The 18,243-nt window shown below is 35.2% G+C and overlaps 1 protein-coding gene across 1 annotated transcript in view; it reads left to right on the top strand.

Annotated features, from left to right (window-relative positions):
* Positions 1–2,848: 2,848 nt before the first annotated feature.
* Positions 2,849–18,243, top strand: part of LOC135694495 (AP-5 complex subunit mu-1) — a 28,893-nt gene continuing 13,498 nt past the window's right edge. The window contains exons 1-13 of the mRNA XM_089110872.1: positions 2,849–4,817; positions 5,289–5,415; positions 5,669–5,764; positions 6,345–6,421; positions 6,903–6,978; positions 7,685–7,822; positions 8,582–8,662; positions 9,047–9,103; positions 9,720–9,980; positions 10,211–10,311; positions 10,627–10,709; positions 11,196–11,317; positions 11,944–12,040. Coding sequence (XP_088966998.1) covers positions 4,744–4,817; positions 5,289–5,415; positions 5,669–5,764; positions 6,345–6,421; positions 6,903–6,978; positions 7,685–7,822; positions 8,582–8,662; positions 9,047–9,103; positions 9,720–9,980; positions 10,211–10,311; positions 10,627–10,709; positions 11,196–11,317; positions 11,944–12,040 — 1,390 coding nt within the window. The 5' untranslated portion in view covers positions 2,849–4,743. The remainder of the gene's footprint in view (positions 4,818–5,288; positions 5,416–5,668; positions 5,765–6,344; positions 6,422–6,902; positions 6,979–7,684; positions 7,823–8,581; positions 8,663–9,046; positions 9,104–9,719; positions 9,981–10,210; positions 10,312–10,626; positions 10,710–11,195; positions 11,318–11,943; positions 12,041–18,243) is intronic.

Below are 18,243 nucleotides of genomic sequence, written 5' to 3'. Positions count from 1 at the left end.
TTTTCTCAAAAGTTTTCACTCTAAACCAATTTTTAAACAAATAATTTTCTCGAATTATATCAATTTAAAGACAAGAGCTTTTTCTAACTAAACCAATTTTTCAATATAGAAATTTTCTCAAAGAATATCAATTAACAGACGTGGAATTTTCTCAAACTACAGCAATTTGCAAATGAGGAATTTTTTACAATAAACCCATTTTCAAAGGAGAAACTTTCTCAAATAGCATCAATCAACAGACAAGAATTTTTATAAATTCTATTAATTTGCAGACGATGTCTCACAACAAACCCATTTTCAATCATTTTCAAACAAGTAAATTTAATCAGACGTGCCAAATCACGCTTTTCTACGATAATATCTTATAATGTCTGAAACTACACTGATTTTCAGACGCGTTGAAAACTGGATTTACTGTATGCCGTTTTAAAAGCAACGTATTTCGACTTGCTAACCATTTTTTCTGTATCCATTGCACCATTCCGTTTTAGGGCGCTGTGGAATTCTTGAGTAACCCCCCCCCCCCTCCTTACAATAACAGAGTGTGCTCAAATTTTCTTGTTTTGCTTTAAAAGTTTTAAAATTTGTGAGAATTGCTTCCATCTTCCATGTATTACTGACCTGATGTGTTTCAACATCTCTCCTTACACGAAATTATACTAAAATTCAAGATAAAAAAACGCGTTAGGGTTAGGGCCTGAAGCTCACTAAAAGCTAAGGTATGCAAATTTTATGCTTGGCATACTTACAGGGAACGTTTACGTAGTGATCCATTTTTAACGTGTTGCAACCAATGTCTGATGGGATTGTTTTCTTTTTTGATTGACATGAACCTGTAGCGAGTTTTATGTTATATGACTTTAAGCATTTGTGCAATTAACCCCAGAAGTGAACGGCAAATCATTAAGTCAAGGATTCTTGTAGTTTTGTTCAAGTCTCCTTGCTTGACCTCGGTGACAGAGTTATTTTGCACCTGTCCTCCGGTTTTGTTTTCCTTTTCCTTTCAAACAGGCAGATTTATTCTACATTTGTGAAAAATCTTCAAAATTCATTAATCATTAATAACTGTAAGATTGCTAATGCTTGATAAAAATGCTTTTTATGTTTAAATCTAATGCAGTAAATTTCAATCAGGAACAGGCATTCAAAATATTAATTAGGAACTGTGACATACCTGTCGTTGATCTAGTTGTTGCGCCTACGCAGCACCTTCTTATTCACGGCTCATCACACTTAATGATTTTTACGCCCCACCTTACAAATACACTACATTTTTATATCTATACTCTTTTTTTCATAGGAACACGAGCCTCAAAATTGGTCAAAAGTTAAGAACAAATTAAGAACAAGCCGAAGCTGAGCTCCTGTAAAATGTAATTTTGAAGAACGTTTTATCTCAAAGACGATGGTTTTTAGCTATGAGTGGTCGCACTGCGTACACCCTATTAAATTAAGAACAAATTAAGAACAATCCAGCCTTAGGTTTTCGTAAAAACCAAGAACAGTCAGCCTGAACTTAAATTTACTGGTTCTTATAAAAAAAAGCGCATTCTATATTGGTTTAGACAGGGGTTCGATTGTGTTCCAAATCTCCCTGATAGCAGACAAACCACTGTAATTTTTAGGTTTAAATTTGGATGCTGAATAAATTCATGACATTTTTAATCTTTGTTAAGAGTTAAGGAATGGAAAACATGAATGATATCATTTCGTTTTGTTAGAGGCTGATAGCTACACCCCCTGAAAACAGTCAGTTGGATAATGGCTTTTAGATTCATTTTTATGGCTGGATTGACTAAATGTCTCGGGATTGATATTTAACAGAATTAAGAATAACAGCATAGAATATTCTGTCACCAAAATCCCTTGAGTTAATTGTGTTGGTCAAAAGGGTACTGACTTGTGAGCCATGTTAAGATAGGATCTGAAGATGACATTTCGTTGAAAAACGTTTCGTTGAATTTTTATGAAATTATGGAGCAAAACGAAAGTTTTGGCGAATAACAGAATGTAACAATTTGTATTAGAAGTTTCAATCATCATCAAAATCTTGAGTGCGATAATAAAGTTCCTGAAAATCTAGAATACGGAACTGTGCCCAATGAATAGTATTTTGAAAGTAGCGATAGTCCAAAAAATAAAAAGAGCCTTATTTAGAAGAGGTCTTAAAGAGGGTATATCTTTTCAGACTCGATTTCTCCTGACCAGTGAACTCTGATCTGCATTATCAGTGAATATTATGGTTGATCAATATAAAGTTTTTTGCACATATCGAACGAAATAAGCAAGTTTTCGCTGAGCAGGGCTTAATAAGCTTCGATCAACGAGAACTCATTGGTTTTTATAAATCCAATTTCAATGTCAAAGACAAATATAAAGAGCTGATGCATTTCTATGCTATGCACTTCAATTCTAAACTGTACTTAAACGTGTGACAAACTTTGAATCAAAATTCAATTTACGAAAACACTAAATGAAAACAGAGACGCGGGAATTTCCAGATTAAAAATTATTTTAGAAAGGTCTTGTTCTGATATATTTATAAATGACGAAATTTAAATTGTGCTACAATTTTTAGGTTTGTAGTCCCCCAAGGTTGCGTACTTGAGCCTGTGATATTTTATACTATAGAGCGTTACCATCTAAATTCTCGCTGTGTTTTGGCTCTTTGACCCAAATCAATTCCTTGCTGAATAAGCGTCCTTCAGTCCAGTTATCACAACTTTTCGAGACAACTCACAACTGCCATAGTAGCAAGATTAATGATCCATATACCATATCTAATTGTTATTGTTAGTAATTAAGCTCAAATTCAAAGGACTGGCCACGCTTTATAAGCAAACCTGCTGGCACAACAAACTATGTCTGAAGTAAAGCTTTGCTTAATAGTCAAATTAGCTCGAAAGATATGGAATTTGATTTTTCAGCCGATCGAAAATTGAAAAGACTTACTGTGACGCGAGGACAGAATATTCTGCGTCTGATTTCTCGTCATCTACCAAAGAGTAATATCAGGACACAGATCAGTAAAACTAAAGCTATTCAAGTAGATCCAATGCGAAGTATTCGTCTCTGCGGGTAGAATAATTTCAACAACGAGTGTGCTGAGAGCCCCTCAGACATTTGACCTGTTCTTAATTGACTGGTCTATGCTACACGATTTGGTAATCACATTCATGCTGTCAGCCTACTACAGCCTTTATCACTTTTAAAGTTTTGTCAAATTTTCCTAATTTCCCTAACGGAATATTTACTCCCATGTGTTTTGTGGGATGTTTTTTATCATTATAGAACGCAATTAATAACGTAATTGATTTTGGTTTGCATCATTTTAACAAGTTGGAAGAAAAAGCAAACAAGCACAGGGGCGCCTACACAGGGGGCTGGAGTAGCCTGTGCGCAGACTCAACTGGTTGTCCATTTATGTATGGATAATTTTGTCAACATTTTCTCTATGTTTAGATTTCACTTGCTTTTTGTATACGTAGGTATTTTGTATATTATGTAAATTATTAGGATATCCCCCTTGTGCACGCGAGAGATGATCCGAAGACTGAAACTTCAAAGAATGACGGTTTCTTGCGAGCGGCTATACTTTTCCTTTCCATTTCCATCTTATAACCTCCCAAAGCTAAACTTTAATCTAAACAGCTGACATAAACAACGACGGTTCTCCGCGAACTCTAATATTACCAATCCAATGAAATATATAACGAAGCCCAGCGCAGTCTTTATCAAGCACTGACTGTCCTAAATGCAAACTGGGCCGCAAGAGCTTTTCGCAAGCATCTTGGGCGATACGGTTAGCTTCCTTCTGATGTTTAGCCTTTCATGTCTATACCTTCCGAATTTCTCTCCGAACCTCCTTGAATCTAACTAAGTACGTATCTTTATATGTACAAGGAAAATACCAGAAAAGCACAACTAAGCATAAAATGTTACCCAATGTAACTAATGACTACGCAAGATGATGTAATCCTAATGAGGGGTAATCCTACGGAAAGGAAAAGTAAAGCCGCTCGCAAGAAACCGTCACTCTTTAAAGTATTGGGCAGTAACCATTGGCGCTTGGGCAGTAACCATATAACTTTCCCAATAGGCCCGTCTCTAGATGTTGTGCTCAAGTATAAGATTTGGGTTTAAATCTATGAGTTTGCGCATGAAACGGTAAAATCGTACGAAACCCATATTCCTTGTCGTTCGTTATTCACCACGTTCCAGACTGTAAAGTGTTTCCTCTGCGCTGGAAACGCCAGAACAATAATTTCGAATTTGCGGATAACGAACGTTTCCCGCGAAGTCGTGCGCAGAATTGAAGCAAAGGCTTTCGAAGACACCTTGTATTCTTTGTTTTTTCTTGTTATCAGAAGTAAGAAGTTTAAATGGTGGAATATTCGCGGGGAAAATGACCAGATAAACAAATACTGTGCGTATTGATGTGTGGGCGGAATGAAGGACAAAACGTGATCCATGCGCAGACCAAACTTTTCAGCCTGGACCAGGTTCTCATGAATTTAAACATGGCACGTTGGAATTTTTTCATAGCTTTTGCAACAAATATATTCTATTTTAATTTTTTGCTTCATTTTCGACGACCACTCGCTGTTAAAAGATTTCCGAAAAAAAGTTCTTGGAAATGAATTGAAAGTGAGGCATTTCTTGATCGAGGTTCTTAATTGGAGCCTGAAATAGGCGGTACGAATTTCAGCACGATGTTAAAATTGAAAATATGAAATTAATAAAATGAGTATTTGTGCGATTTGGATAATCACACTTGACCGAAAAGTTTCAAATGCAAAGAAACTAGTATTTACAAGGTACACAACTTGTTGCAAATAAAACTGGTGTTTTTGTCATTCGCTAGTCCTTTTTTGTTGTGATAGTCTTAAACTTGCCTAAAATTGGCATTTTATTTTGTTAAGATTCGTTATTTCTTGCCTGAATGTTTGTAAAGAATTACAGAGCAAAAATAATTTGCAGGCAGGATTATTTAGTTTTGTTTTTAAAATGTTCTCACTAAACACCAAGTTCCTATACAACAAATTGCAAATGTTAAAAGAACAAGGTTGCCCAGAGGCGGCCAGCAGCAGGTGCTTCAAATTTTGGGTGTGTTCCTGGTGAATTTGCCAGTTGGGCTGAGTGGAGTTATTTGTTTAAAGATCTTTACTCTAGTCAATTTTTTGCACCTTCTGCAAGCTGAGGATCCATCATCTGCTGATTTTCCTTCTGTTTTACTCTATTAACTACAGTTTAAATTAATTTGTTAACTGTCCTGTTTTTCCAATTAGGAAATATCCGATTGTTTTGAAAAGGGCAAGAAGAGCTGGTCTTTTGCCAAGTTCGCCACTTCCTAGGGATGAAGAGATTGCAAATGGCATATTGGATGAACTTCAAGTGTACAGAACTAGTGATGAGGTAATAAGTTGTTCTACATCATTCTAGGAAGCAAACTGATTGGATTATAGTAACTAGACTGTTGAATTTAACCAGACAACATCAAAGCTAAAGAAAGGTCCTCATTTGGTATATTACCCCCCACCCCTGCACAGTTTGATTGATATTAAATTGTTTAACTTGTAATGTTTGGCATCCTACCATGATTCAAAATACTGTCTGTGTCTTTGTAAAGCTGAAATTTTGTAGTATCATTCTGCCTTGATTTTCTCAGTTTGTGAAGCGCTTCGACTCATGTCAGATTCAGAAGCAGGCCCCTATGTACAGTATTATAGGTGGCTCAATTTGGCCCATTGTTGCCATATCTAAGGTATGGAATTTTTATCTCATTGGTTTTTTATTAAATCTATTATTGGATGTAACTTATCACCTGATGGTTTCCTAAATAAAAAAACTGACAAAGGAAAGAAAAGTACGTTTCATCTTTTAGTAATTTTTGAACATGTCTCAGTCCTTGTGAATTATTCATTTGCAATAGCTTCAGAAAATAATCTCATCATCTCACATTGCTGCTTGCAAATATTGCCTAAAACACTTCTCTAGATTAAAAGTAATTTTTGCTTTCTGTTTGCAAATTTGAAATATTTGACTTTGCAGAATTCTGTTTCTAGTTTATGTTTAACTTTAGCGTGATTTGAACCAAAACCTAACTATCAGAATTTGTGGTTTGTTTGAATCCATTAAGGATTCTAAATATCTTCAGAATGTATCTATATATTCAGATCTATACAATATCCCATAACCTGCTGCAATCTACAGGTTTTAAAAACAAATGTTTACTAGCTAAAGGTTTAGTTATCATTTAATCAATTGCAACATACCATGGGTAAAGTATGCTTTAGAAAGATTTTTCTCCTTTTTGCTTTTTTCAGAAATTAATTCACTTTTAGCATGGCTTGGTGTTTGCTTGCCTTCCATTTGTAAACGTTCCAAATGCACAGAAAAGACAGCTGAGTTGCATAGAAATGTATGTTTCTATTAGTTTTTTTCTTTGTTCTCACCTTTTGAATGCAAATTATGAATAAAGAATGAGCAGCAACTCTCTTTATTTGATAAATACTGTTTAATATTTGTTTTGTGTCTTTTCAGGGACTACAATTTTACTGATTATCTTCTGTTTCATATATCATAAGAGTGGCAGTTGGCCATTTAGTCAAAAAAATATGTCATAAAACTTTGTTATTGGTTAGGAAAATCTTGTGTTTGAAATTTCCAATGTCTTGACTTCACATCATTTCTGACTAGTAACTGATTCCACATCATTTCTTCTCAGGGGTTATAGGCAATGAGCATCATGTCATGCATTTCCTAATCTCGTCATTTCTGATTGAATTAACTTATCTCCGATCAAGCTTTATGTTTTTAACTTCTTAAATCCTTTCTTGAAAATAAATCTATACAAATTTATCTTAGTAAGTTATGCTTCTTGAATATAAATTTTGTTTTAGGGGCCCTGTAGCCATTGGATATTCAATGCTTCAAAACATTTCAGATGTTGTTGGTCAAAAACAAACACCATCTGGGGTAAAAAATGATTTTTTTCTTAGATTTTAATCACCTAAAAAAGCTGGCTAATGCTGTATTGCTGACAAGTTGCAGACACTGTCTAGGTTCAGTTTCAATAATTGAGTTTGAGATTCAGCATCACAATGGAAACAATGAAGTAAAATATTTTAATTTAGTGTGTAACTGAATTCTTCTTGGAGAACTAATTGAGGAGAGATCCCCCATTTTTGTCAGGGTATTGAATATTCTAATAATGGTAAATCTATGAAATTTTTAATTTTTCCTGGAAAGAACTTTCATATAGAAAATGTGGATAAGCTGTTGTCTCATTATGGTACTGTTCATGCCAAGCCTTTTGCAGTATTTATTAACTAAAGAAGCCTTTTGTTCCATGAAAATTGAAGATAGAATGGGAAAGCAGAAACATGAGATACATTAGTACTTTTTTCCAACACTCAGGTTGGTCCAAGACAAGGAAACGATCAAATGCGCCTCTTACTTTTGATCCACAATTGGATATAAATTTCAGCTTACCTTAAGTCATTTTCCAATGTTTATACTCTAATCTGATGGAAAATACTTTGTATTGCTGCTCTGTTTCTGCTTCACTGCGCTTTTTTCCATCATCAATTATATTATCACCACTACATAATGTTATGATGGATTTAGCCCAGTAAAAATGATATTGTCAGTTTGGTGTGAGTTTCTAACATCTTTGGCACAGATAACTGATGATAAAATTCAAGAACTGAGAGATTATTTGTTCATATGTATGCCATTTGGGACACCTACAGAAATGGACCCATCGACTGTTCGTGGTATCATAGCCTCAAAGGATTCATATCTCTTGCCAAAAACAAAGGTAATTTTGTCATTGTACCTCTATATATTCATTTTAATAAATGATTAATATAAAAAAATGGAAAAGGACAAGGAGCTGTCTAGTGTAAATGAATCTGATTTGAAAAATCAATGATTGAAAACAAACTAAGTACAAGTTTTTCAGGGTCAGTAAATTAACAAAGGATTTTTTCATTCGAATGACTTTTCAGATATTGTTGTTTTGCGGTCATATAATGTTTTGAGCCTACAACAAAGTTCTTACATCCTACGATCATTTATTTTGTAGTTTAATGAAAATATTTTTACTACTTAAAGTGTAAGACTAAAAAAAGATTCTAAATATGTTTTGTAAACCTGAAAAGACATTTTACTATTATTTATACAATCCGGTCAAACTCTCTGACATTATACTAGAGCTAGATTTTTACAAAGTTGATTATTATTTGAAATAGGAAGTGGAACAGAGCATTACTTTATCAGTTAGAATGCTGACTAGTAGATTTATAGCCTTTGGCTTCAATTAATTTGAATAAACAGTAGTGTGGTGAACTGTTAAAGTTGATGTTTTAATTGCAGGGCATGATGATATGTTATTAACTGTTATGCTTGGAAAGTAAAACTGGAACAAAGAACTACTGTAAATCCTCGAATTAGCCCCCCGGGGGCTTATTTATTTTTGATATTTTTTGATGGGGGCTTATACGAGGGGGGGGCTTATTCTTCATTCAGTCTTCATTCAAAATTTCTTGTAAGATGAATATGTGATATTACATTTTAGGCTCCAGCCTGGAGACCAGTATTTCATAAAGGAAAACAGCAGATCAGCATTTCAATTCAAGAAAAAGTTAGATGTATCCAGGTTAGCAATCTACAATCTACATTGGTCTTACACTTCTCCAAAAAGACCTGGACCTTACCCATGTTGCAGCAGAGTGAGACATTTCAATTGAAAGTGTCATTCTAATATCAATGTTTAATTTTTCAGCCCACCAAATTTTGTTTATCCACCAAATCTAAAAAGTTTCAGTACTGGTCATTTTGTCTTAATAAAAGATTTTCTCTTCTGTAAACATTGCAGGGTTTTGCGAAAAAATCATTTTTTCTTGGAAATGGTTTTTTGTATTTGCCTATAATATCAGTTATTTAACTTTTGTCAACTTGGTAATGATGAGTTGACTATGTGCACAATGTTTTCACAATTGGTCCTGTTTAAGTTCTAAACATTTTTATGTTCATATTCTAGTATGACAATCCTGAACGGGGAGACTTATGCGAAATATATGGCACGGTTGTCTGCAAGGCAAGTTGTTTTTTTTCTGTTTCTTGGAGGATTTTCAGCTATTATTTGTAGCTTAATTGAAGAATTGAAGATTTGATTTTCCAATCAAAAAGTAATGCCTTGATGTATAAGGAATTTGACATCTTTGACATTAAGATAGGCACCAGGTTACAAATTTTGAATCATCAATTAGAAATGCAAAAACATACTCATTATTATATAATATTAACTGAAAGAAGAGATATATTCTTAAAGGGACAAGACTGAAAGGGACAAGAAGGAAGGAAGGAAGGAAGGAAGGAAGGAAGGAAGGAAGGAAGGAAGGAAGGAAGGAAGGAAGGAAGGAAGGAAGGAAGGAAGGAAAGAAAGAAAGAACGCAAGAATGGAGGAATAAAGGAGTTAATGAAAGAAGAAAATAACGACTAGAAAAAAGAAGGACGAATGGAAGAGAATAAGAAATATATTTCCCGAATCACATTTGGAAAGACCGCTGTTTTTCAGTATCACAATTCAGTAGTATATGATATATTTACATTTAGAAACAGGCTCTTTCAGAAACAACAAATGTAATTGATGATGTCCAATAGCCATAGCGACGTCTTTGAAGCAGTTGTTTAATATGGTCTGATCTTTGCAGGCCGATCTAGAGGGTGCTCCGGAAGTTTCCTTGGACGTAGTCAGCACATTAGATCCTACAATCTTAGAGAACATTGTCTTCCACCCTTGCACCCAGTTATCCGACACCGTTACACCAGTAATGACAGTTGATGACAAACGAATAATGGATGAGTATAGAGTGAAGACGATACGATTTTGTCCACCGCTTGAAACCTTTCGGCTTTTTCATTACAAATCTTCTTTGAATGCTCCACCTGTCATGGCCTACTACAAAATGACGGTAGGGATTGCAGTTTTGTTTGGTAACTTTAACTATTTGTAAGCTTATATGATAATTAATACTGTTAAAACTTTCAATATGAAATGTGGAAACCAAACCACGTTATAGAATCTGATTGTTTTTCTAGGCGACTTAGATTCTGTCAAAGCTATCTCGTGCATTTGTTGCTAGACTTAGGGCTTTAATCGACATTTCATGATGGGGTAATTCTAAATTTTTGTTGAATTTAGGATGATGAGCACTGTGCCAAAATCTCAATTCAGCTGAAATTGTGGAAGAATGTTAAGAATAGCTTTGAAAATCTTAAAGTGATAGTTCCCTTTTTTAATAGGTAAGTATTTTTCAAAGAGCTGGAACTTTTTAACAGTAATTTTGAAAAGGTTGTCTTATGCTGTGTGTTTGATCCTCACTATGTAAAAAGGTTCTTTTATCTGCTAAAAAGGTGTTTTAACGCAGATGTTAGGTCAACATGATTTGTTTTTGTAATAGTCAAATTTTTTGTTAACGTTGCTGATTACCCTTAACGTGAATAAATTTCAGCTGGTTTTGGGCTTGCCATAAAACCAGAGAGACATCTGTATTATTGCAAAAGTTAACCATGTCTAATCGCAACTTGACAAACTTGGTATTATTTTTGTTTTTAAAGGAAACAAATACAGCGAATCGATTACTCCCCAATGACTTCAAATTGTGTCATCCTTGACAAAAACACTGTTTGCTGGAATGTAGGTATGCACAAACCTTTTCCAAAACTCTATCAGTATCTGCATGCAGTTATGTTGTTGCCTTAAAGAAATGTTTTAGAAACATGCTTTGTGGTGAAGAGTTTTTCCGCATGGGGTTGGGGCAAATGTTCGTATATTTTTCATGTCATTATGTTACTGATATTGTTTGATACTTCAATCTGCGTTTACGTCTTCGTCTTTGCTCACAACCCTCTCACATCTTGTAGCCGTCTCTTTTTTAAAAAAATACATTATTTCGCCGTGGTTCCCGATAAAATAATTACCAAATTCGCTGGTTATTTTAATATTCATCAGTAACAGCATTTTTTGTGTTTGTTTAGCTCAGTATTTAAGAAGTCGATTTGGACTGTATCAGTGTTTAAGAAGTCGATTAGGAAATCAGTAGATCAAAGAGTTTTTCTACCGCTATTCGATTCAGTTCATATATGTTCTGATACTTCGATTGATTTATATTTGTGGTTTTGTTTAGGATCAAAATTGCCAAGTAAGACACTACAGGCGTCCCTCGAAGGTACCGTCCATTTTGATAGATCTGACAAACCAGTCGTGCATCCTGATAAATTTTGTGTTGGCCTCAACAGCTACATCAAGGTACGAGTTTATTTGATATGGTCAGATATATATTTCAAAATTTTTCGGATCTGAAATCATTTATATCCTTACCTGAGTGATTTGGTTTAATCTTTCCTTTTTTCATTGCTTATGTTTGTGTTGAGATGAACAATGGGTTATTGAATGCATTGTTCTAATTGGTGCATCTTAGATGCAGTATTAGTAATTTCAGTTTTTGGAAGTTTGGTTTTAAATATTATGTTAGGAAGCAATGTGGTTTTGCTAAAGATTTACATGGAGCTCTGTTTTAAGTTTGTGAAATTCCCACAAAAAGCAATTTCCCACCCTTTTTGGATAATTTGGTTAGGTTCTTAAAATTCGACGTAGACGAATACTTTTATTTGTAATTAGGAAATAATCATCTTTAAATTAGCCACTAATCTTTAATCACTTGAACAACCTTCTTGTTGCTTTCATATAGTTTGTATTTGAGTGTTTCATGGACTTATAAACCGGAGATACGTCATATAGGTACGCTGCTTACGACCGTCATTGTATGTATCAGGTCTTCTGAAATTATCTTCTCACGTTAATCGTATTTTAGAGACATTTTCCTTAAGTTGTGTATTTAGTGTAAAGCATAATTTCTTTTAATTGTTTTGTAGATATCTTTCAAGATTGCAGACTACACCTACAGTGGTATAAAAATTGACAACAGATCAGTCTCAATCTACCCGAATTCCAAAGTGAAGACAAGCACAGGTAATTTCTTTCTACCCTTTCTATTATGTTTAACACATCTTGGCATTGAGCTATATGTTAACTCATGGTATGAAGAGCCAAACATATACTGTCAATGAAAGAACCCAGTTATTTCGATCTGGCTTGCAGATAGGTCTTAGGGATGAGCAAATGCTGATAGGCTGATTTGTAGTGAGTGAGGTGTTTCTTGGATTAACATTTTCCAAATATAATCAAAACCATTGCAATCACCATCACAATCACAACAGCTTTTATTGATTCATGTTGTCTGTGTGAAGTTTCCTTGGATATAATTCGAGGGGTATTTTCATCATGTGCTTTATCATTGAACTTTATCATTGCAAGAACTGATTATGGTACAACAATCAGAAATCTTAGGATTGGTTTTATCAATGTATATTTTAAGATTTCAGCTATTGAATGGATTTTTCAGAGTCGCTGGTATTGATACTAGGTATATGACTAAGGCTTCTTGCATTATTTGCTCGAGCAAGCTGCAAAACTTAATTTTGTTATCTGATTATTAATTTCCATTGTGGGATGTTGGTTTAAGCAAGTGCTGCGATGGCTTTTGCTGCCTCGTGTTTACTTACCACTGCAGCGGAAGATTAATCAGTCAACTGAAATAAGAAATTATTGATTCTCGAATAAATGATTTTCTAAATAATTATTGTTATAGCCAATCTGAGTGACCATATTTTCAAACTGTGAGGATTACGACACGTAGGGCCAATTTGCCAATCTGAAATGGCGGTAATCAGATGGACTTATTTTCATTCAGATATTTTCGGTTGAGTTGAAATTGGCCAAGTCGAAAAGCAGATTATTTCCTGGTAGAATTTAGGTCCTGATTTTTCTTTTGTGAATCTACCGCTTTTTAGAGTTGTGTGTATGTCGGCGTATATCGGCTAAAGGCCGGTGAAGATCATAACTGCTTGCCTAGTGTTCTATTGTTTCTAACTACTTGAGGTTGAAAAAGGGCATTAATCGTGTGTGACAGTTTGGCGCAGAAATGTTAGGGCTTCCCCAGGAGCAAAAGGAAAGCTCCATGTGCTTAGATTGCATTTCTTGTAGTGTCATTCCAGATAGGTCATGATTTTTGAAGACCTTGTTAAAAAAAACTCAAAATACAAAACATTTCAAAAAATTACTAGCAAACAATGTGACTGATGGACTGGTAGATATGTATTTGTGCAGTCATCCGTTACAAATTCAAGGAGAGAATTTTTTTGCGTAGCAAATGCGGGTAGCGCAGGAGCTCCATAGCAGAACCACAACGACAGCCCGTCCTGCCCCTAGCTAACAGGAGAAGAGTCCACCAAGAGCTAATTTGCGCTGGATGTTAGGCCACCAAGAGCTAATTTGCAGAAATGGAATGTGTCCTCTTCAATTTATAATATTGAGTCTGTGTCAACCTCTCTTTATTTCTTTGCAAACGTTTACTCTTCATTTCCTGTTTTTTCAGAAACTGATACTTCTTCGAAGGAGCTTTTCCTGTTTGTAATGGAATAAGTAACAAAATTATTTCCTTGCATCTTATCGCATCGCATAAACGTAAACACAAATATCAGGTACACAGATGGTGAAATGATGGAACGATCTTCTCTGTTAAATTTTATTATTAGCTGTTTGCTCATTATTTTTCATTATTCTTTGCCACATTCTGTTTCATTCTGTTCATTATACTTTGTCTTGTGCATCACGTTGGAAGTCTGGATCATGCATATTAGTTGAATGCTATCTGGGATTCTACAATAATATATGTATCAAATTCTTAATCTCATAGATACATCAAGCTCTATTTGCCTATTATATCTATCTTCACTGTTCAAATCTGATTTGAAACTTAAAACGATCACAGCTAACGCAGTTTACTTTTTTTACACTTTATATGATTTATCAGCCATGATGAATTATTTTGATACTGCATAACAAATAATTATCACATGTTATCGTTACGAATCTATGTTGTATATTATGAGTGTCAATTGCAAGTAGCCTGGGAACAACATTGATAATTGCCACTTTGCTGCCTGAGATGCATTGCACGGTGCACCTCATTATCTTCATAAGAACGTGTCACGGTGAAGTGTACTTTTCTCATGATTATCAGATAGCCATGACTCTTATTGGTCCACCACTGCTGGGTCTTACACCGCCACCTACTTTTCTTAGGCCCTGCAAAACATAGGTATTTGTCATTGAATGTTTTCTTCTTACTTTGTGCTTTCTAAATATCAGGAAAGCTATGTATGCTCTACATTGTTTATTTCTATACAAGAAGATGGCAGCACTTAAGAAAGAACTCGTGAAACCCAAATGAAATGACAGATAGTTCCAGAATGTTCTTGGCGTTACACTCTTCTGAGTACTCTTGAAAACTGTAATAATTCCAAGAATTAGCAGTGGGAAGTAGCATATGAGCAAGGAGCAAAGAATCATGATTGTTGTTGCAATCATTGCCCTGACATAAGGAACATTATGCTTTCTTTTTTCCGGTACTGATTGCATATTTAGGATAAAGTTATGTCTTTTTCTGTTCTTTGACACGGAGTAGTACGTCAAAATGTACAGCAAGCAAACAGCGACAACTACCAGCAGTTCTGTCAACTGAATCGCCATGTTTATCCATGTGTAATCGGTGATAAAGGTACCGTGTATATCAAGAGCAAGCACAACGAATGCAACCAATAGTGAGAATATCATCAAAAAAATTGATCTTCGTTTGCTTCTGTCAAATTTCATTTTTATCGCTTTCTGTGTCTGTATATAGCGATCAACGCTAATTGAAAGTATGATCATCCCAGACAGTACACACAAAAACGAAGAGCTGTATTGCACCCACAACTCCAGGAAGCAGTTTCTCTGGTTTCTGTATGCAGTAAGTAATACCATGTTGGGTATTTCACAAATAGCAGCTATAAGGCAATCGGATATGCTCAAGAATATAAACATGCTGTTGACCCCTTGATGAACCTGTTTTGTTTTTCTCACGGTATATATAACCAAACTGTTTGCAATCAGACTGAAAGGAATAAGGAAGACATTATAAACGATTAGAATCGAATTTTCCACGTCGCTCATATTGTAGACCCATCGGAACACACTGTTGTTGCACGGTGACGTAATCATTGTATAATGGCTTTCCAGCTTATTGCAACTGCCTTAAGCCAACAGCTAAATTTCAGCTAAATTTCATGGTCTTGGAACTAAAGATGGTTGACATTCTTTATACTTCACCGTCCTGTTAAAAGGCTGCTTGGTCATTGCAATATTCTTGTGGCTTTCTTTTCTCTTCCCGTATTGAGCCCTCACAGTTCCATTCCAGGCTTGTTGTTTTGGTCCGGCATTATACTATATGCAAAAACTGCATGAAACTGCCTGTTACCTGACAGACTGACTTTACTGTTGAGACTGCCTGTTACCTATAAGAGAACGGTCGCTTTGATGCTAAATTCTGCTTGTCATGGCCTAGCTATTAGCCATACTCATTACTTTTCGAATTTATATTCATACAGTGAAAAGAAAAATTGAAGTGAATCAACTCATGCCTTTTGTACTGATGGTCTCAAGTTCATCTACTCATGCCCTTTGTACTGGTGGTCTCAAGTTCTTTAATACGTCTTTTATTCAAAGCAACGCATAAAGAATCTTTGCATAGATTTTTTATGCAAACACCTTTCTTTACTCCTTACCTTTGCACGGGGAAAGATGAAAGAATACAAGTAGATCACAAGCAACTTAACAAACATAGTGTTGTGAATGTTTGAACAAGGTATATATCATGTGTCGAAAAACAGTTCGTATTTGATTCCAGACACTAACCCCCTGATATTGTGCATCTAAGTCATTACGCTGTAAACTTTGATAGCTTGTTGACCGAAATCGTTGTCTATCGAAAACATGAATGTCCTATCACTGCTGCCATAAGTACTTACAATCCTTCCTTTTATTGCTGGTAGAGTAACTGAGAACCCAATTTTAACGTATCTTTCAAAGGAGGTAGTTGTCGTTTTTTATTAACATATTTTAACCTTCCCACTGTGCTTCCCTGTGTGGATGTCTTGATAGGGAAAGGCTGGTGTCTATGCTCTTCTAGAAACGTATTATAATTTACCTTCCTTAGATTTGTTGGTGTGGTGTTTAGTGTGGTTTCTCAATTCTGCGATAAAACTATGAATTTCTTATTTACAATCAAAGTACAATTGCTATCAATATGTTTCTGAGCAAAGTAGTGTTTGATTCAATTTGTGGCCACCTATCGCTTTTTTAATCACCCAATATAAACAGAAAAGTAAATTCGTTGTACATAGCATATTTTTTAAGATATAGACAAGCGTACCTCAGTTTTTACTCATTGATAGAAAGTAGACCAACATGGATTTCATTGTCATTTATAACTTTTCTTCAGGGCGTTTATTATCTTTAACTGTATTCAGTTGAGGCTACATGTTTTACTGACTGCGTACCTACATTAAAAAATACCTGTCCTGAGATTCTGTGCTCTCCTTTCTTCTCTTTCTTGATACACAGTTGACTGTTGGGCGAACAAACCAATATGAGACACCTAGACTACTCTTATGTAGACAGACACTTAAACGAACAAAATCTCCGCTTATCATTAACTAAGCACATCAAATGCACCTGCTTCTACCTGTGTCTATTTCAAATAGTGCTATTGCTTAAGTTTTCAAGTTGTTTGAATTGTAAGCTCAACAGATTTTTTGGATTTAGAATCAAAGCGAAATTCTTACCTAATATTTATAGTAAATGCAAGTTGAGGTGCTTTGGTAATGAAGATTTTGCTCAGTGTGGCTACAGCTTTCAAGTTTGGATGCCAGCGTATATCTTTCTTCGTAAATAGCGAACAAATTTCAATAATCCTATGAATTGAAAATTAGCTATTATTTAAAGCACGAGTATAGGTGAACTTAATGGTCTTATCGTGAATTTAGGACCAGATGTCGTTGCTAGGAAATGATTTCAGATTGATCAAAATAATGTTAAGTTTACAAGGAAAAGATTTGCGTCGCGCTTAGTGTCTTTTAAGCTGTCGACTAAATTTTTTTATCAAAACAAGGTTTTATTATTTTCTATTGCATACAGTTTCCGTTTCATTATTTCTAAGTTTTTTTTGCAAATATTAACTTAGCAGTTCACCACATAATTCTTTATGTGTTATTTTGTCAGACTTTTTAAAGCCTTCCCTTAGCGACAGCTGTGTGAGTCTGGCCTTCTTTCAGGCTTCAGCTTTAGCCGTAATCCAAATAACGCTTTAACACTTCTCGTCAATTTGAACATCGGCAAAGGTCTTAATATAACTTAGAATTTGGTTTGAAAGAGAAAAGTAAAGCAAGTTCTTTTAGACATTTGTTTCGTAATTTTGCTGAGAAAGAAAGCGTTTGGTGCTGTCGTTTGCGGTCATTTGCTTTGGTAGTTTGGAAGTGGTTTTTTTTTCAAAAACGTCGATTGTGGAATTTTGTCTTTGCTGCGCAAGTTTCTCTTCTTTCTAAACAGATCGACTTCTCCTTTGGCGATTTTTTGTCGACCGTTCCCGGAAATTCCAATTTTTAAGACAGAAAGTTTTCAACCTATTATTGTTGTCTGTATATATCCGTAAACATCGGAGCTGCGTGGACCAATTTAGCAAGAAAAGCCCCAAAATACCATTTGACCTTCCCTCGTCTTGTTTGCTTATGGACATAAAAAACAATAGTCGTAACAAATTGCCAAAGTTGTGGAGTAGGATCCTCAAGGAGGTTACAAAGGTCCCCTCCCCGGCTCAATCTAAACGCCGCATTGTAACGTCTTCAGACTACATACACACTCGCACCCTACAGAAAAGCTATATCAACGCATAGGTCATATAGTTTCAAGAGTTACTGACAGGGACGGATTTAGCGGGGAGGGGGGGTGTAGGGGGTGCGACACCCCCCAATAGTTCTGTGTCCTTCGGTAAATTTTGTTTCATTCGGTAAAAATCACTTGTTGGTAGTCAATAGTTACAAAGTAACGCCAAGATTTTAATTTTACTTACTTTTATCAGTATCTATCCTCTTATCAGTAGCGTTGGGGGGGGGGGGATACTCTCAAATGTATTTTCAACTGATCTCAAAGACATCGTCGCAAAAATTTTCTGCTCGCTTCGCTCGCAGGAGAGCCTCAATGTTCGGTAATTTCCCCTCGTTTTTGGGTTTGTCTAG

The sequence above is a fragment of the Rhopilema esculentum genome, chromosome 10, assembly GCF_057945365.1.
Source record: "Rhopilema esculentum isolate cy_ngs chromosome 10, ASM5794536v1, whole genome shotgun sequence".
Lineage (NCBI taxonomy): Eukaryota > Metazoa > Cnidaria > Scyphozoa > Rhizostomeae > Rhizostomatidae > Rhopilema > Rhopilema esculentum.
The sequence above is the reverse complement of the archived record's forward strand: the minus strand, read 5'-3'. Positions and strand labels throughout refer to the sequence as shown.